At 39.4% G+C, this 20,198-nt stretch overlaps 2 protein-coding genes across 4 annotated transcripts in view; both read left to right on the top strand.

Moving 5' to 3' along the window:
- The window catches only part of rbm20 (RNA binding motif protein 20), a 55,906-nt gene extending 50,700 nt beyond the window's left edge, over positions 1-5,206 (top strand). The window contains exons 12-14 of the mRNA XM_042428910.1: positions 175-240; positions 2,205-2,326; positions 4,275-5,206. Of these exons, the coding sequence (XP_042284844.1) occupies positions 175-240; positions 2,205-2,326; positions 4,275-4,343 (257 nt within the window). The 3' untranslated portion in view covers positions 4,344-5,206. The remainder of the gene's footprint in view (positions 1-174; positions 241-2,204; positions 2,327-4,274) is intronic.
- Positions 5,207-7,017: 1,811 nt separating this feature from the next.
- pdcd4b (programmed cell death 4b) lies at positions 7,018-16,152 on the top strand. Of its 3 annotated transcripts, none has more exons than XM_042432047.1 (12): positions 7,018-7,123; positions 7,602-7,701; positions 8,140-8,457; positions 11,286-11,380; positions 11,751-11,864; positions 12,034-12,255; positions 13,790-13,887; positions 14,176-14,290; positions 14,558-14,665; positions 14,927-15,037; positions 15,156-15,295; positions 15,402-16,152. In XM_042432047.1, the coding sequence occupies exons 2-12, from the start codon at positions 7,659-7,661 to the stop codon at positions 15,460-15,462; spliced, it is 1,425 nt and encodes a 474-aa protein (XP_042287981.1). In that variant the 5' UTR covers positions 7,018-7,123; positions 7,602-7,658; the 3' UTR covers positions 15,463-16,152. The 3 variants fall into 3 exon arrangements, with proteins under 3 accessions (XP_042287981.1, XP_042287987.1, XP_042287995.1); XM_042432053.1 differs by having other exon boundaries at positions 7,042-7,138; XM_042432061.1 differs by lacking the exons at positions 7,018-7,123; positions 7,602-7,701 and adding an exon at positions 7,506-7,601.
- Positions 16,153-20,198: the final 4,046 nt, after the last annotated feature.

Genomic DNA, 20,198 nt, shown 5'->3' with positions numbered 1-20,198 from the left:
CAGATTTCCATATTTCCACATTGGACAACAGGAACTGTTGCAAACCTTTTTTCTTCTTTGGGTTTTAGTGTCCTACACTTATTACTAAAGATACATTGTTAGATAAAAGCAAGCATCATTTTTAGGGAGGTTTTGTGCTTCCTGCCTTTCTCATAATTTATATGCATCTCATAGAGACTGAGGCCCCCTCGTCATCTCGAGAGCAAGACAAGGCTGTCAGTGAACACAGCATCCCTTTGGGTAAGCATCACACGTTTTATCACCACTCTGTTCCAAGTAAACTGAGAATAGATAAAATCACTGAGGATATCAGAATGCAGAATGTATTCATGGTTCTTATTTTGTTAGCAAATAACAGTTTACATAAAACAGATTTGATCAGGTCTCTCTGGATCAAACCCACTCTAAGAGTCCTTGAACTGGTGTATATTTAATTGTCCTCACAGACACAAGTTCATGGAGTCTTGAGCCTGTGGGTTTAGTCCCAAAGCTAATTGTTATCATGTACACCATTAATAAGTGCACTGACAACCTGTACCATTAGCACTCTAATTGACTGGAATTGCTTGGCCACTTGCTGACCTCGGCGAGCTGGTTGTGAAATGCACCCCTGAGAGACGAGTATTTATATTATCATTAGGGCTGGAATGACACGGCCAAGCACATGGCCAGTGTTGGGCCTGCTGCATAGTCTTACATAAGCCCGGGTGCAGCGTGGCAACAAAAGACCACAGTACAGACACAAGAGCTGTGTGTGCCATGAGCTATGTGTCTATTTCTGTTGTATGATGCCTCAATAGTTGGTGTGTGCGTCTAGAGCAAACTTTGTCCAACAATAGCATAGCCGAGACAAATTTAACACTGATCAGTGACTGGTTGTTGTTGCTGTATTGTAGATTTTTCATTTTCACCCACTGTGTGATATAGATATGTGTTTTTGTTTCTCATCTCTAGAGATGTACCTTGTTAGTCACCTTTTCTGGTGTCTGAGCAGTGTGTTTTAAAGGTCTTAATTAAAGTGCAAATTTGTTTTTACCTTGTAATATTTTTTAGTCATTGTATAATTTTAGTTGAATACTTTTTGAGAGTCAGTTACACAGCTGATTCAGGTGCTTTAAAGACGCACTAGGTAACGTTTTGATTCAGAAGTATATACATCTCATCGGCAGAAACCATAAAGTTAGAGAAAAGTCTCTCATCCTCTCTAAATCGTACTTAATCCTCTTCGTTCCCTGTGGAATATAAGGCTGCGGGTATCTGCTGCCAGCTGGTCCCATCCTGTGCAGCATGTTGTGCCTCGCTCCAAGTTAGATTAGCCGTTTTCAGTTCTGAGGTCACAGTTCTCTGCCAGGTTGTTTTTGGCCTCCCTTGTTTCCTCTTTCCAGGTGGAGTCCATCTCAAGGCTACTTTAGGAATGTGGTCCTGGTCCATTCTGAGGACATGTCCAAGCCATTGGAGCCGTCGATGTTTTAGTTTCCAGCACTACGTTGTGACAGTTTGTGTTTTTATACAGGTCCTCATGGGAGATCCTCTCAGCCCAACAGATGCAACATGTCTTCCGGAGACAACCATTGTGGAATGCATTGATCTTTTTCTCATGTCACTCTCAACCACTCGCCAGCATTCTGAGCCGTACAGCAGAACTGATTTAACATTGCTGTTATGCAGTCAGATCTTTTTAGGCTGTACTGCTTTGACTCCCAGATGGTTTGAAGGCTAATTCATAACACCGTGGAAAATAAAAAACTGCGGTTTTGAATTGGACACTTGTGCAGTTTACTTACTTCAAATCTCATGATTTCTGGGTTTTGAAGGGTTTGTTTTTGTCAGACACAGAACATCTGGCTGTTAATTTGTGACGTTTCTCACTGTATAGACTCCCTTTTGCATGGTGTTTTATTTCTGAGTGACATAAAACATTTTGAAAGAAAAGAAAAAATAAATACATTTAAATATATTTTTTATTAATCAAAATGGCCTTCAATTAATCAAATTGGCCCCGTTTATGCTGTGATTGAAATGTAGCAGAACAGTGCTGTGTTGAAGTACCCAGACAGGTCACATTATTCAGCCTACTGGTACTTTTAACTTTCAAAACTTGGGTTTACTTAAAGAGTTCAAACTAAGATGTGTGAACCTTCATCCGTCAAGTGCTGATTTGTGGGATTTGCTGTTCTCTAATGATCGTGTTCCCTGTCTAATAGGAGTGGAGTTCATTGTGCCAAGGACCGGCTTCTACTGTAAACTCTGTGGACTGTTCTACACAAGTGAGGAGACTGCAAAAACGACTCACTGCCGCAGCACCGTACACTACAGGAACCTACAGGTACACATTTTATGGTGACAGAACCAGTCCCTCAGGTGATAATGATTGATGATGATTATGACAAAGAGGAATAAGACAATAATCTGCAATTAGACACGTCAATATTTCATTCAGTCTTCCTTCCCCGAATCATGCGAACCTGTTGACCCTCGCTGAGGTGCAGTCTGTATGTTTGACAGTGTGTGTGCGCATACGTGCGGGTATGCACATATACACAGATATCGTATGTCTCCCTGTGCATACGGTCACTAAATTTGCAACGGCAAATGTATTATCAAAAGTTCAAACTTGTATGACTGCATGCTCCACTGTAACGAGGGTGTTTGGGTCTACAGTCAGTCAGTGTAGTCTGTTCAGATTCATGAGATTATACTACCTGTTGTCAGGTTTGTGAGTAATCTCTTTATTTCTATTATTATACACTTCTTTGCCTTTTGTAATATGTTTTTCTTATTTTGGGGATAACTCTTACGTTAAATGTGACTTAAATATGGTGTTTTCTAAACAGGGCAGCAACAGACAGTGAAAATGTTTGACCTATGTCGACATGAGGGTCAAATTAGCGTGAGCCTCAGTGATGCACTGTACCACCCAGCATATCATTCTTTAGTCATATCTTCTAAAGGTTTTGTTATCTGCATTTAATGAGCTGATATATTTGAAAAATAAATTATTTTGTTGTTTTATAAGTGCCTATGTTGACTCGTTACTTCAGTACTAACCCCAACGTACTTCAATTTAATTTCACCCACCGATACTGTGGAGCAGCATAGATATTTAATTTTGCATATTTAACTCTTTTCTTGCTCGATTGTAGTTCAACAATAGGCACAATAGTACTAAAACATTTAGTTAAACACTCAATTTTGATAATTGATTAACTTTTTATGTCATTTATCAAGCTAAAATGCCAAAAATCCTCTGGTTCCAGTTTCTCATATTTGAGGAATGTAAATTGAATGTGTGGGCTTTTGACTGTTGGACAAAACAAATGGAACTTATTTCCAATGACTAAAAGGCGGTCCGATGGTCAAAACACAAAGACAGATCTATTCAGCGATATATGTTCACATACATCCTAGAACAAACACAGGTACATGCACAGACACACAAACATAAACACCGCATATACACTTGAAACTGTATTAGGTTTCTGATTATTGGCCATTCAGCAACGAGCCATCTTGCATTTCTCTCGCACAGCTGAGGCAAGCCAGCAGAGAGACGATTCCCGAACATTTGATGGATTACATTCCATGGAGGAAAAAAATGTTTTAAACAGTTGTGCTGTCTGTCAAAGCTCTGTGTGTCTATGTGTGTCTTGTGTTTAATAGTTCTATTTTAGCTTTTGAACTTTTGTATTGGCCACAGATTTCATTTACAGATTAGATTAGATTTTATTTTACTTTACTTATTGTTTACATAAACTTTAATGTAGTTCACTCAATATTTTTTGTTGTTGTGGATTTATTTCTGTTTCTAAAGAGAAGTACAGCATGTGTTAATTTACAGATATTTATTAGGCTTCAATCTAATTTAGGAGGAATTGTGCAACAAAGAAATTCTAATGTGCGTAATTACAACAAATTCAAATGTATTAATGTGTCCCTTCATAATTTTATATGTGGAAAAACATCTGAGAGACTATTTAGACCAATGCACACTTATTGCAAATAACGATTTTTACACTAAAACACATTCTAATTAAATTATTGAGTATCTCTGAAAATTCATACCCTCACCTCCAACCAGAGGGTTGTTTGTGTACAGCTCTGATATTTATCATCATTATCATTGCTACTTGCACGTCCTGAAAAATGTATATATTATTACAGTGGAGCTGCCTGAAAAGATTAAATGTAACAAATTATCATCACAGAGGTCTTAGCTTTGGTTTTAACACATTTCGGGTTATAAATTAACTTTTTTTCCTTCCACTCATCCGTAGAAATACCTGTCCCAGCTAGCAGAGGAGAGTCTGTCAGGTGCACTCGCTGAACCCTCGGCTACACCTTGACGTCAGCTCGACCTCTGACATCTACAGCCAACAACAGAAGATTCATGTACGTGTGCTGTTGGTGCAAAGCTGTGGACGACATGGATAGTGTGACACATGGAAGCTGGAGTACGTGGACAATTGCACTGGTTTTGATATTTTGGTAAAAGGGATGCTTGAATATCTAGAATGATACTGCCAGCCATAAATGCTCTCAATGTTGTACATACCTGAAGTGTAATGTATAGTGAGGCTGCAATATTTAATTGCCATGTTTTTTTTTTGTTTTTTTTTGGTTTATCAATTTTCTTACAGTTTATTCTATTGGATTGTGTGTGATAAAACAAATGTGTTCTTTTATTGGATTTGAGATGTATTTGAAATGATGCAATAATAATTAGAAGACAAACTTATACAATATGGGCTTTGTTAGTCCATTTGATGGGTTTAAATTGGTTATTCTCATTTTGAATTTGGTCTGTACATTGTCCAAGTAACAATGATACATTTACAGCTAAAAAAAATGACTTGAAACTTGTGCCAAAGAATGTTTTTACTCAGTAAAATAAAAACTGAGGCAGATTCTCAGGTTTGTTGTGTTTGTTGAACAGATTTCAGTGTATAATTCAGTACACAACATTTACATTTTCATTGATAATTGGAGCCTTTAAAGGCTTTTGCTGTTTTGTTTTGTTTTTCATCCTGTGCCTGTTTGTGCACGATATTATTGTCTGTCAGGTGAAATCATTTGGATTAATAATGATGCAACTATGCAAAATATTTTTACTGTCTTTAGATTTTATGTTTGATTTAATTTATGAGACAATCCCAGTCATATTTGCCAACATATATAATGCCTTAAATATTAAAGACCTTAAACTGGACCATGTGTTTAATTTATCAGAGTTAAACATGCAGTTTTTCATGTTACAGTGATTTGTTTCAGAGGGATTATCTAGATAGACTCTGTTTTTGTATACTGTGAATACTGATCCTGTGACATCAGTGACAGTGTTGTTTTCTTTGACGAACTTTTCATATGATTTTTTTTTCGATGCAAAAAAACTTGAATAAACATTTCAAATATTTGAAAGGAGTTGCCTCTTATCTATTTAAAATATACAAATCATGTAATGGAGCCTGGGACTGGTTTCAACATGTACTTCTCCTTTTCTCAGCTGAACAATATATTTCCAGAGAACATATTGTGGTGTAATGGTATCCACACAGTCAGGGTACATACTGTGCTCCATCCATCCATTTTCTTGATGAGAGGATTTTGAATGGGACTGTTGTAAAAGGGCTCCCCCAAGTGTTGAGGCAAAAAAAAAAACTTAAGGTGCTAAAGCAAAAGTGTAGAATGGAGTTTCAATACTTTGTGTTTGTCTAGACGAGTGACACTAGTCCATTCCAAAATTATTGTTCCTTTTTATTATAAATGCCATACATTTGCATTCATACATTTAGTGTGTTTACTCACACAGCAGGTTTACACAACATAATGTTCTTAAGTGAACATAATGTTCTGGATGGTTAACCAACTTCAATCAGATGAATAAATTCTGATTATTTTGACAGAGTTAATAAATCATCATCATCATCAGGTGGAAGAAGTATTCAGATCATTTACTTAAGTAAATACAGCAATGTAAAAATACTCCATTACAAGTGAAAGTCCTGCATGAAAAATCCTACTATAAGTAAAAGTACATAAGTATTATGAGCTTGATGTAGTTAAAGTATTGCAGTAAAAGTAGTGGTTTCATCATTGACTGATATATTATTATATATGACATCATTAGATTATTAATAGTGAAGCATCAGTGTTAGAGCAGCATGTTACTGTTGTAGCTGCTGGAGGTGGAGCTAGTTTCAACTACTTTATATACAGTTAACTAGTTTAGTCCAGTGGTTCCCAACCTAGGGGTCAGGCCCCTCCAAAGGGTCACCAGATAAATCTGAGGGGTCGTGAGATGATTAATGGGAGAGGAAAGAAGAAAAAACAAAGTTCTGATGCACAAATCTGTTTTCAGATTTTGGACTTTTTCTCTAATCTTTGATTTTTGGTGAAATATTGGATCATTTGAACATTTTCTGAAATGAAACTATGTGAGAAGTTTAGAGGGAAAAATCACTATTTGGTGCAGCTGTTAACAACTCATAGACATCTGGAACGTGACCCCGACTACACACTACTTTTTGTAAGACGTCAAAAGCTAAAAAGGTTGGAAACTACTGGTTTCATCTTTAACAATGGTGTTGTATTTTTAAAACTTTTTATATTATCCATTGTGTCAAATCTTCATCTGAAAAGCACCTAAAGCTGTCAAATAAATGTAGTGGAGTGGAAAGTACAATATGTTCCTTTGAAATGTAGTGGAGGGGAAATATAAAGTAGCATCACATGGAAATATTCAAAGTACAAGTTCCTCAAAATTGTACTTAAGTCCAGTACCTGAGTAGATGTACTTCGTTACTTTCCACCACTGTCAACATCATCATCGTCATTAATTACCTAGTATGCTGTAATTCATTACAGCAGCAGTGTCCCAAAATAGAAAAGTGCTGTGGCACAACACTACAGATAGGAGGCAGCACTTTATAAGACAACAAAGACTCCACAGAAAATGCGAGAAGAAAATCCCGTGTTGCATTTTCATTGGTTCTTTCTTTTAAAACTCCCTCCCCTCAGCCAATCAGATTAGGAAAACACTGAGCTACGTGCCTGCGTTGCTGGGTAGATAAAACAAAAAACAACAGTGTTCGTGTCAGAGTTTGGAGCTAGGACACAACAACAGACGGTCAGTGATTTAATTGTGAGTTATTTAGTCGACAGAACAAGGGAGATGAAAACGCATATTTTATTTGACAGCGTTGTGAAGGATTGAGCGAGATGTAGCTAAACATGTCCACCGAGCTAGCGGACTGTGTGCGGTCTCTTTTTATTCTTTACTGACGTCTCCACGGCAAATAAATAGCGAGTCAGCGATGTGTAATCACGATTAAACAAACTAAACAGCAGCTATTGATTTTACATCGGACTTTTGGATGTTTTATTGTTGCAGTTAACGTTAGATACTCTTGAGTTTGGTCTTTTTTGACGCAGCTGTTTCCCCTGACAGCGAACATTGAAGTTAACGTAACGTTAGCCATTGTTTATCAACACTGTGACTTTGAATGAATAGGGGGAGGGGGAGCTGTTGCTGTCGCAGCATGTCTGGGCATGTTTTCAATGCATGTCTGCATATAAAATGTCCTGTTTCTTCTTCAACATTGCAGGTAACCTTTGAAATTCCTTTGTTTGCACGCTGCAAAATCTATTTTCTGTTGTAAAACATGGCAACCGACTGCGAGGCCTGGCTGAACGCAAACCCTGTTGGTGAGTGTGTGTCTGTGTGTGTGTGTGTGTGTGTGTGAGTGTGTCGCAGCCATGTAACTGCTTCATCAGCTGAGACTGATGAGGGGCACAGGGACTTTTTCATGCGGAAGTGGTTGGTTGCTTATTTTCTTGCACTGCCTGCAGGTTTAGTGATGATGTTGAATTTGATATGGATTTCACTCATCCTACATCTAGTGGGTGACTGTAAATAGAAGTTGGGTACACAGTTTACTGTATTTATATGTAAAATAAATACATAAAAATAAAAAGTTGATTACAGATAATGTGCTATAAGTGTCAGCTCTTGTAGTTTCATGTGTTCTTCTCAGGACAAATTGAAACAATGCAGCTGTGTTTTGATTTGTTCTGGGACATTTTGATGACGATAACAAAAAACTCCAACCAACTCTCCCCCCATTCTTCCTTGTAATCCAACAGAGGCTGAGGACCTGAGTGACTCCTTTGTGTCTGGAGATGAAGACAACGGCAGAGCGGTTATCGCCAACAAGAACATCAACAATGAGATCAATGGCAACTGGCTGTCCTCGTCTAGCAACAGCATCCACGAGGCACGTCTCAAGGCGAAGGCCAAGAGGAGGCTGAGAAAGAACTCCTCCAGGGACTCTGGCAGGGGGGACTCCCTCAGCGATAACGGGGATGTGGTCAGGGGAACTTCGGCTGCACCCACCAGCCCCAAGAGCAAGCTGCTGGACAGAAAGTCTCGACTGGGCAAAGGCAGAGGCCTGCCAAAGAAAGGTAAGAAGATTTAAATGAATGAAGTGCGGTTTTATTGACACGACGGTGTCATGATAACGTTACGTTATGTAACATTGTGATACCAACAAGATCGAAAGAAATGTGTCAGTAATATTGAGGGGTTTATTGGTCATTATCACAGATGTGTAAAAGTTGATCAAAGAGCCCCTGCTGTGTCATTGCCTAATGCTTCAAAGGGAAGACCTACATTAGGGTGTGACCTACTGTTGTTGTCACCTGGTAGTTTTCCATCTAGGAGCCATAAACCAATTAGCATGTAAACTAGCTGGGTCATCGACAACATTTGTTTGTACCAAAAGTTGTTTATGTAAATGCTAATCTATCAATGCACAGGATGTGACATAAATATGTGGCCTTTTAGACGACGACGAGTGGCTACAAAGATGGATTTTATTTGAAGGGAAATTGAGTTCAAAGTTACTCTCATGAGGTTTATAGAACGTTTGCTTGTCCTTAGTTTGAGTTCAGTTTGTTATGTGTGCCAGAGCACAGTGATAGCTGTGGATAAGGACTATATTATTGTCTGTGGCTCCACTGATAACAGCATTAGGCATTCAGCCGAAAATGTTACATAATAGTTTACTGTGATATCTTATCCAATTTATATATCACTCCAAAGATAGCTCCTCTGACTCCTCTGAGGAGAAGTCTTTGTCCCTAACTGTCTTTTCTAAATAACACCGACACATCACAAACATAGAAGTAGATCAGATTTTTGTAAGAGTCCACATGGTCTGATAGTCCAGCTGTCACTCAGTGATGTCAGTATGTGACACCTACTTGTATGTCCCCCCAGACTGAAGTACAGCTCAGTCACTTTGCTCTTCCCATGGGCAGTGGAACTGGAGCAAGTGTAGTTTCTTTTGGCACAGTGTCCGTCCATTTTTTCTGGTTGCATAACAGAACTGCCACGCCAGTGGAGCCCTGTAATTTGAGCTCCGAGCTACCCTACATTAAAAGTTCATGCATTGCAGTTTTGTATGGCAAATGAAGTGGGATGCATTCGCACAACCAATGGGGGCAGTGCTAAATATAGTGGGATGTCATATGCCACATACTGGGTGGGACTAATGGAGGTTTTAAAGCTCATCACACAAGCTGCTTTGGTGTAGGGCTTCTTAAACTGTCTGCAATCTGTTGGTGCTGACCTCAGACCCACCAGATGTTTGTTTGTGTAACATGAACAAACGCGTCACCTCCCCGAATAGAGGGATTATATCACTGCATGTTAGGTCTGTTGGTACAGATTACACACAGATGATAATCCACATGACAAAGTAGTGCATTTGTCAGAGATGCAAACTCCTCAACTTTCAATGAAATTTGCTATTTTGAGATCAAAATAGGTCACCTACGAGGAGAAATATTTTTGGGGGGTAAGGGGGGGGTCGGTCGGGTCGATCGGTGTTATACGAGTAGCATCGCTCCTTTTTAAAGGATAGCTCGGTGTCTAGGTTGTGTGCATAGCGAGTGTGCAGTCGACAGAGAGGGCAAGAGCGTGTGTGATGGTGAAGCTGGCAACCAGAGCAGACTGTATGAAGTTAGCAGTATAGCTGTGAACGTAGCAGTGCAGTGTGTGTACAGTTTAGTGAAAAAATATGCTACAACTCATCAAGACCATCAAGTTCCTGTGTCTTGCTTGCCACCTGCTGATTAAAGTGAAGGGCGTTAAGTTAGCAACAACTTTGGCAAAATACAAAAGCCCCTTTTATACAGAGGTCCTGCAATATTGCAGTAAAGAAGACATGTCATCATGCTGCCTTTGCTTTTTTACACAAAACCAAACAAAGCCGGCATAATGCGGCCTCACAGTATGCTGGCATTCTGAAATCAGAAGTTTGGCGTGTAACACAACAGTGTCGACGTATAGTGTGACGTATAACATTCACACATTGCTTTCTAAACAATAAAGGCGGGTGAACTGAGTGTTGAGGTGCTTTTGCTAGCCGCACACATTTATACCACTCCTCAAATGCAAGCAACGTTGCTGTGCACGGTAAAAACATGTTGTTGTTGTTTTTTAAATCCCCCAGTGGCGGATCGCACATATAACATGTCATCAGAACGTCACACCCCTGTCCCTTTTACACACATTGATCCAGCGATGTGACTACTTCCACTGCCGGCTTATTGGCGGAACAACAGCGACCTCCCGTTCCATGTTTGTACCTTTTTACGAGGCGAAATTAACCCGACACGCCAGATGGTTTGTTACACAGAACCATCTGAGACGTCGTCCTTGGAAACAGTTTGGAAACTGCACTCACCTGCACACTCAGTGTAGTTTTTTTTTTGTCCAAACACATCTCACTTTTCTGGACAGTTTTTTCAGTACACACACTCGCAAATCAGACACACTTGACACCACAAGGCTAACGATGAAAATATCAAGCATACTCGAAACAACCTGTATATTTCAGATGATGTCGAGATCTCAGGGCAACAAAATAACTGGCGGGGTACCGACCCTCTCAGAGCATGTCAAGCTTTTAATGTGCAAATCCTGAAAATTCGTCTGGGACTAGTCTCATCTTTCACTGAGTGTTTGAGGTTGAAGTTGCTCATAAGGAGGGAAATCTGCTAAAAGCTTTTTAGAAAAAACGTTTCTCTCCACAGTAACCATGAACTATTAGCTGCTTTTTACAAAAACAGCTCATGTTACAGGTAAACCGAGATATGTCGGCCACTACGTCTTTTGAAAGTAACACTGCTCATGTCTTTGCTTTTTTTGCCATATTGCCTCAACATAAGTGAGTCTGATGTCATCAGATATGATGTCTAACATCGTCTCTGACCTTCGTCCGCAGGTGGAGCTGGAGGTAAAGGTGTGTGGGGCCGATCTGGTGAAGTTTATGGACCAGAGGAGGTAGATGAGAAAGACCCCAACTACGACGAAGCTCAGGTACTGACTAGAGAGTTGACGGTTTGCATCTGCATGGAGTGTCTGAAATATCACGATCAAGTATAATTTAATTTAATCTCAACCTTCTACATGTTCATACATAGATTATACTGTTAAATTTCTGTTTTTGTTGTATTGATTGTAATTTAAATGTCTAAACCTCATTATATTATAAGGTGTTTATAATATTTTGTCTTGCTGGTGGATGAAATAACATAGATGCCTTTAGTAAGGTGTTGCACTACAAATGAGTCATTTACTGTGAATATAAATGTCTGATATAGTAATATATATACCAACAAGTGTGGAATTCTTATTTATTCATCAAAACAAACAGTAGACCTGAAATGTGATTTGTGTGTTATGACAGGAAAACTGTGTGTATGAGACTGTGGTCCCCCCGCTGGATGAGAGGGACTTTGAGAAGACTGTCACCCCCATCGTGCAAGAGTACTTTGAACACGGAGACACAAATGAAGTAGCGGTAAGTACTGAAAGACTATGTAGGAAATGACCTGACCTAAATTTGGCTTATGTGCATCAGCAAAAAAAAAAATCTACGTCTTACAAAGTGCTGTAAAAATAATACAAGTTGAAAGACAAGAAACACAAGCATAAAGACATCTAACATCACTGTTTCTCTCCACATCCAGGAGCTGCTCGCGGAGCTGAACCTGGGGCCCATGCGGTGCGAGGTGCCCTCACTGGCTGTGTCACTGGCCCTGGAGGCCAAAGCCAGCCACCGGGAGCTCACCTCCAGACTGCTGGCTGATCTGTGCGGACCCGTTCTGTTCTGCGGCGACATGGAAAAGTCCTTCGATAAACTCCTTCGAGAGCTCCCCGATCTGGTCCTGGACACACCCGGAGCCCCGCAGGTGAGTCTGGAAACGAGTGCGGATTAGCGACTTATTGAGTAACCTGTATGTTGTGCTTGTATATAAATTGTAGAATTCAGGATTAAGACTTTTGATTTAACTTGAATCTGAAATATGATGCAGTTTGTTGAAAGAGGTTTGAGGATGGATGCAGTGTTTGCTAGAGGAAATAGGTCATTTGCTCTGGTAGAGTTTTCAGATGTAATGCACACAATATTTAAAAAAAAAAAAGTGAGCCCCTGAGCTAGAGTAAATCCATATCATGTTCTTTCTCTCTCAAGTTTCTTTTTCTCTTTTTTTTTTAACTTTTTATTGCCATCTAGAACATTTTAACAAACTGATCTTCAAAACTTTGACTTCTATTCGACAGACTCATTACAGTAAACGCTCAGCTGAAAGTCTGGTGTCTGTGCGAGTGTTGCGTGTGCTTTTGTTAAACCTTGACACGTTATGCGGTGGAGCGCAGGGGGACAACACTGTGGCTTGGTGTGTGTGTGTGTGCGTGTGTGTGTGTGTGTGTGTGTGTGTGTGAGCTCTTTCCTTTTCAGCCAGCACAGACATGAGATCTCTGCCCATTGTCTGTCTGCACTCGCTAAATGCAAGCTCAGCACAGGACGCTCAAAGGGTTATTCGTCGTCCTCTCCCCCACACACACCCCCTCCTTTCTTTCACCGGTCATTTCTTTCTCACTCTCGCCGATCTCTGTGAGTTTAAAGGGGCATTATGACTCTACCCTGCCCCCCACCCACCACCACCACCACCACCACCACCACCACCTCTTCCCCTCCCGCCCCCTCACTTTCTCTTTCTCACTTTCTCACACACACACTTTCTTTTCTTCCTCATGTGCCTGCCAGTCTAGCCACAGCAACTGGTCCGATGAGACGGAGCTGCCTCTTGTCTGTACAGGAACAATAGTCAGTGATGAGCGCAGGCTTTGTGGAGGCCAGAAGAGCAAAGCCAGCTCTTTCGTTTCCCCAAATCATGTGCTCACACTACTGTAAACAAACACACATATACACGCACACACACACACACACACACACACACATACGCCCGTGGCCGCTGTGAGTCATCTGGCATGTCAGTGATTTCAGGGGCCTTTTATGACACAGTTATGTGTAACAGTGTTGTTTTAGGTTCTTGCTAGTTTATTTGATTTTTGCAGAAAATATTAAAACACTCATTTGTTTCAGTTTATACTACTTTGACCTTTTTAAAGAAGTGTTGCTATGTAACAAACTTTAATCTGTTTCCTGCTGAAGTGATGGAATAAAATAAATTATTGACTTGATTTTTGCCTGTCTTGTAATTTAAAAAAAAGTATAAATGTATTCTCAGATTGAAGAAATACTTTAAAGGTCCTTCATGTGTCATTTGTGAACATTTGACTTCCTTATTTTAAACAAGGGAACCTTCTTTATGATCAGCAGACAGAACAATCAAGTTTCTATGTGACTGTGCTAAACTCAACTTGTTTTGGTTTGTTTACCTTCTTTTTTTTTATTTACCTCTTTATGTGTTTGTTTTCCAGTTGGTGGGCCAGTTCATCGCACGCGCCGTTAGTGACCAAATATTGTCCAAGAGCTACATCGAGGGCTACAAAGGCAGAGTTGACTGTGAATACACAAGGTTTGTCATTTTTGGCTCTGCTGTTGGTGGTTTTAGTTTCCTGTGTTATGCTGTTACTGTGAAAATCTTCAGATGATATCTGGGTTTTAACAGGTCGTCTGCGCATGCTAAAGCTAGATGTTATTCACTCAATATCATGCGGAAGCTTTCTTGCATATATGGCTGTCATGTCATGAAATATAACATAAAGGGAGGGATCACTTCAGGAACAAATAACAGGGGAATCTGAACTTTGAGGTTTGTGTTAATGCTTGTAAACACTTTGTGTGGATTTGTTTTATCTTCCAGGGCGGCGTTAGACCGGGCAGCAGTGCTGCTGAAGATGAGTAAGGGTGGGCTTCGCATAGACAACCAGTGGGGCACAGGCGGGGGCCAGAGACCTGTCACACAGCTCATCAAAGAGGTAAAGTCACACATAAAGTAGACCTGAGGGGAGAATAGTAGTGGATCCACTGTCTTAATGTACCTGTCTGGCACACTGTTTCTGAGGTGTAATTCTAAGAATATTGGGTGCGATACCATGATAAACAAAAGTATACATTGTGCTTAAAGAGCCTTAACACAGCTGGAAGTCCAAGAATTCCCAATAGTGATGGCTGATTGTTGCTTTAAAACTCATTTCCAGCCAGAGGTGAATTCACATATAATCACATGTTCTCTGTCCTGTCAGATGAACCTGCTGCTGAAGGAATACATCCTGTCTGGAGACAGCAAGGAGGCTGAGAGATGCCTCAGAGATCTGGAGGTTCCCCATTTCCACCACGAGTTTGTCTATGAGGTCAGTTTAAAGCAGGAGAAGCCAAACTCAGTGTGCCTTTACAGCATCAAACTCGCCTCCAAATTCAGCTGTGCAGGAGGCCAGAAGGGAGATTTTAAAAGAAAACAAACTCAAACTGAGATGAACAGATTTTTTTCTTAGCTAAATGTTTGCAAAATATTTTCAGGCCACTCCATCATCATTTGAAACATCATATCTTGGTTTAGCAAATGTTTTGGGCACTAGTACAAGGCTGTGAATATTTCTGTTATTTGCTCTCAGGCGATAGTGATGGTGTTGGAGTCCAAAGGAGAGAAAACATTCAAAATGGTTCAGCAGCTACTCAAGTCACTGTCTGTGTCCTCCATCATTACTGTGGACCAAATGAGAAGGGTAAGGTGCCACCTGCTGTTTGAATTTTGCACTGCAGGTAACCGTCTCACCAAGAAACAGCTAGGTTGCTACTCTTATAAGATGGTGTTTAATAGACAATGTTTTATTTCCCTCACAGGGCTATGAAAGAGTTTATATGGACATCGCTGAAATCAACATCGATGTCCCTCGTGCATACTTCATCCTGGAGCAGTTTGTTGATAAAAGCTTCAGTATGGGAATCATTGACGAAAAGTTAAGAGATCTTTGTCCTTGCCGGTAAGTGCACACCACTGGTTTTCTCAGACACACACTTTACAATCCTCTCAGAATGAGATGTGTCTCCCAACTATTGGTTTCATTAACGGGATCTGTCTGTTGTCAGGGGCCGGAAGAGATTTGTCAGCGAGGGAGACGGCGGTGTTGTGAAACTTGAAAGCTACTGAGGAGTCCTTTTTATGTGCCAGATTTCCTGAAAAGAGGATAAAGCTACTTTTTTACTTGGATATTTTTCAAAATAGTTGGGTACAAAATTTCCCCTAACAGTCAAACGAATGTACATTTCTGAAATTGGAGGCGGGGTTAAAGAAAAACAAGACAAAAACAAAACTGCACTTTTGATTGAAACTGAAGTAGATCACTTTCTCCAAGGTGTTTCAGTATAAACATTTCCATAAGCTAACCCTCAAAGTGCCACACCTCTCAGTGTCAGTCATTCCATGTTGTTTTGTACAGTATTCTCTTGATTTCACTGCCACTCCTTTTGTGTTTTCTAGAAAGCAGTGTTTGTACAGAGATGACTGGTTTGTGTCAAGAGCTTTATAAAAGGGGAATAAAAAAAAATAAAATAAAGGAGAGCATGTTTGTGAAATGCAATACTTGCTCCCTCACTAGCTGCTGTTTCTATGCCGTGCTTGACTTTTTTTTTTTTTTTTTTTTCCTTTTTACCCTTTAAATCACACAAAGATGTCATTATTGAAGGTAACAAGACATGAGTATAGTGCAAAAACAAATACCAGTCAGGATAACTTCAACAAATGGTGTTTAGATTGTTTATTTTTATATGTGGGGAATACTGGTGTATAAAATGTACCACGTATCGATCCCTGTTTGTTCATTAAATCACTATTAAATAATCTAAGACTGTTTTTGTGAAATGTCACAATATCAGCACACACACTAGTACTACATGTTGCAAATAAACTTCTTGCTCTGCCCGCATTAGTCACTCTGCTCTACATTCATTCTACAAGGAAACTGTCAATTGACATTTAATAATGTGCATTTATGCCAAATTACAGACACATCAATACAAATAAAACAGCTGAAGATGCACTCAGGTCTTTGTAACTAACCAATCATTACAAATGACATAGTAGATTACTCTCCTTTCACTTTATCAGGTCTTCTGCTCTGTGAAGTCAAACATCAATGACCTCTTGACATTGCACTTAACTATCCTTACAAATACTTGAAAACGCTGGCTTTGTGTCCGTCTGAAGGAATGTCTCAGCCATTTCGACTGCTACTGCTCTTGCGAGTCCTCCATCGGACGTCTACTGCAACTGCTCCTTCATCGCCAGTTCCTGTTGTTTGACGGCCTCTTGCGCCTCCATCTGCATCTTCTCCAGTTTCTCTAGGGTGACGGATTTGAGTGGGAGCAGTTTTGGCTTACACAGAACCATGGTAGGGACATCTTCCATGGAAAGCTGCCCTGTTAATGTTGCCCGAAAATGGAATTAGTAAACTCAAATATGAAGACTCACATTTATACAGCTAGTCTTTGGTTTAATGCAAAGATCATCACGAGACTAAATTGGATTTTTGTTGTTTTTCCACTAAAAGGTTTCATCATTCTGGTAGCCTGTGCCTCCAGGATGTTAAAGGGATCTGATTTAACATCTGTACACTTGTTATTATAATCTGTATGCTCTTGGTAGTGACCCATATTAAAATACATGCCAATGTTTTCACTTCTGTTGCACTGATGGTCAGCTTTTACCAATTAGTGGCAGAGATCAAGTGTTCTCACTGCATGGAACATCTGGACATGTTACACATCTGGAGGTCAGCCTTTAAACAGCTTTTCCACAAAAAAAGGCATTAAACTATAAATACACTGCTTTCCAGTGGCATCGCTGTCAATCAGCCTTATTCACTAAATAACTTTGATTATATTGCAACAATGCTAATGGTGTTTAGCTGTAAAAGAGACTGTAACGAGGGAGCACACAGCACCCACTGACTAATTTTGCAAGCTTTTGCAAATTTCTTAACAGTTCACTTGTTGTATTGAGCTCCACAAACAGCCTTTTGTTTGTAACTACTGCTGTCCAAGTAGCTCACTGCTGTGGTACAAACCTTGTTTAGGCAGAACTTCTCTGAATATTGACTTGACTTCTGGCATTGTCTTCTGAGTGCCCGGTTGCTGAAAGGTAGACAGATTTATTACATTTTATATGCCTTAGATTAATGAAAACAAACGTTATGACAGAGGGTAATAAAGACGGTGTACAAAATATCTGTGAATACAAGTATCTGATCAAGAGAAGCCAAAGATTAAAACACTTAATTGTTGGATCATCAAGACGGCTGCTGCTGATAACTAATGCTGCTATAAAACATGGTAATCTGACAAGGGCAGCAACTAATGATTATCTTCATTATCGATTAATCTGACGATTATTTTCTCGATTAATCATTTTGTCAACAAAATGTCAGAAAATAGTTAAAAATGTCTATTATACCTTCTTAGAGCCCAACATGACGTCATCTTTTCTCCGATAAACAAAGATATTCAGTTTATTATCATTTATGAGCTTAATGTCCTCACTTTTGAGAAGCTGCAACCGGCAAGTTTATGGCATTTATTCTTAAAAATGACACAACTACTAGATTATCAAAATAGTTGCAGATTATTTTTCTGTCGATCGATCGATCTGATGACTGAGTTATATGACGGTGGCAACTGGTGAATTGAAGGAGGCAGCATTTCAACAGGATTGAGGCAGCAGTTTAGTCTGAACTTCAGTATATTTACATGCATACTGATGATAATGGAGGCTCAGTCATAGAAAAGATCGTCAGATTTGGCTTGCAGCCAGCTGGTGATATCAGCTAGTCACGTATCAGTAGATCAATAACAGTGAAACCACACAACACAGTAGAAGGAAAGGAGAAATAGAGTAGTGCTGTCCTTTTGTGTGTTGTGAAATTTAGATGCTGCGAAATGTTGAATGATCACGTTACTTTATGGAGCAACACAAACACCAAACGCAGTTATATTATTTCAGGGCATCTTACATTTAGTAAACAGATTCGGCCTATTTCCACAAAAAAGGTTTTGATACATCTAGTCACGTCAATAAATGTCCAAATACATTAACGTTAACCTTGAAGCAAAGTGACAGACAGAATCGCTGGTATCACTTAAACATTTGTAGAAAATCAAGAGCCTTATCACATAGCTAGCAGTTAATAGCCTGTGTTCACGTTACGTTAGCCTACATGGGCCCAGCTAAATTAATAGTTCAATAATGCAACTCCCGGTGAAAGATAGTTAATACTTCTGACAATACACTGCAATATCCTTCCGTTGTCGTGTGTGTAAATATGTTAAGTCTACATCAAAATTATTGCTTATAAATCAGAATCTTTGATAACCCACCTTTAGCACCACGCAAAGATTACAGCGGTTGTCAAGCCAACGCGTCTACGAGAATCACGTCACCTTCTTCTTCGCTTTATTTCACAGTCACAGCGCTTTACCGCCACCTGCAGGCCGCTCTCAGAATAACACTACTGGAAATGTTAAAGGACGGGTTCACAATTTTTAAAGTCTGTCTTCAAACAATAGTCAAGTTCCCAAATTAATATTGAAACGTGTTTTTCTTGTCATAATCATTCCTCCTTTTCATACTGGCCATAAAAAATCCCTTTATAATGTACTTACAATGTAAGTGATGAGGGCCAAAATCCAGCCTCCTTTTGTACAAAAATGTATTTAAAAGTTTATCTAGGGTGAATATGAAGATTCAGCCATCAATATTAGCCAAATCAAGTAGATATCTTTCAACATTATTGTCTTTTTAGTGCCAAAGTTCCTCTTTTTGGTATTATACTTCCACCACAGCTCAACAGGGAAACACAAAGAGGGAATTTGATGCTAAAAAGACTGTAAATGTGTCAGATGTCCACTTGATGTGACTAACTCAGACTGCTGAAGCCTTATATAAGCTTCACATCAACTTTTACATGTGTTTTTGCATCAGTGTGGACACACTGTGGACACACTGATGACACTGATTTTGTGGACACTGAAAGCACATCTGAAGGGAATCTTTTAACAGCCAGTATGAACAAGAGGAATAGTCACACTGAAAAATTGTGAACCTATCCTATGACTGGTGTTACTTCTTCCCCACTGTTAATTAGTTCAGTTTGGTGTTTTACATAATTGTTGTAGTAACTTGTTGCTGATGTGAATGTAGTTAGCTTTATCCTGTTGTCATTAATAACAAATACAATATGCACTCAGTGAGCAGCGTATTTCCTGTTGTTGCCATTCGACTCTCCTTGAGTGGTTTTAAATAGCATTTTCTTCCAGTGACTGAAGCCAGTGATACAAAAATCACATAAAAAGTTCTTCCCACTGATAAGTAATACATAAATCCACATCTTTTTAATTGCCTTTAAGTTTAGCTCTTGTATTATTTGTATTATACATTTATTCAGGGCTGTAAGGTTGAGTATATCCATTTTACACTACTCTAAACTTCCACTTCATTCTACATTTTAGATGCAAATTTTGTACTTTTTACTCCACCACATTTATCTAACAGCTACAGTAACTAGTTACTTTTCTCTTTAAATGATTTTCATGCAAAATATTATCTGATAAATCATGATGCATTGTTATTCTGCTCCACTAGCTGTAACAATAAATGACAGGTTCGCATTTTTCAACTCTGTCTTACAGCAACACTCACTTCCACGTCCATATGTATATTGAAAGAGTTTTTTCTTGCTCTAGTCATCCTTCTGTCCATACGGGCTGTTCAAAGATCCCTTCATAAAATGCTTTCAATGCAAGTGACAGGAGACAAAATCCACAGCCCTCAATCTGTGCAAAAAATATATATTCCAATGTTTATCTGAAATGAATATGAGGCTTTGGCAATAT

The sequence above is a fragment of the Thunnus maccoyii genome, chromosome 2, assembly GCF_910596095.1.
Source record: "Thunnus maccoyii chromosome 2, fThuMac1.1, whole genome shotgun sequence".
NCBI classification, from domain to species: Eukaryota; Metazoa; Chordata; class Actinopteri; order Scombriformes; family Scombridae; genus Thunnus; species Thunnus maccoyii.
This window is presented reverse-complemented; position numbering and strand designations above follow the sequence as displayed.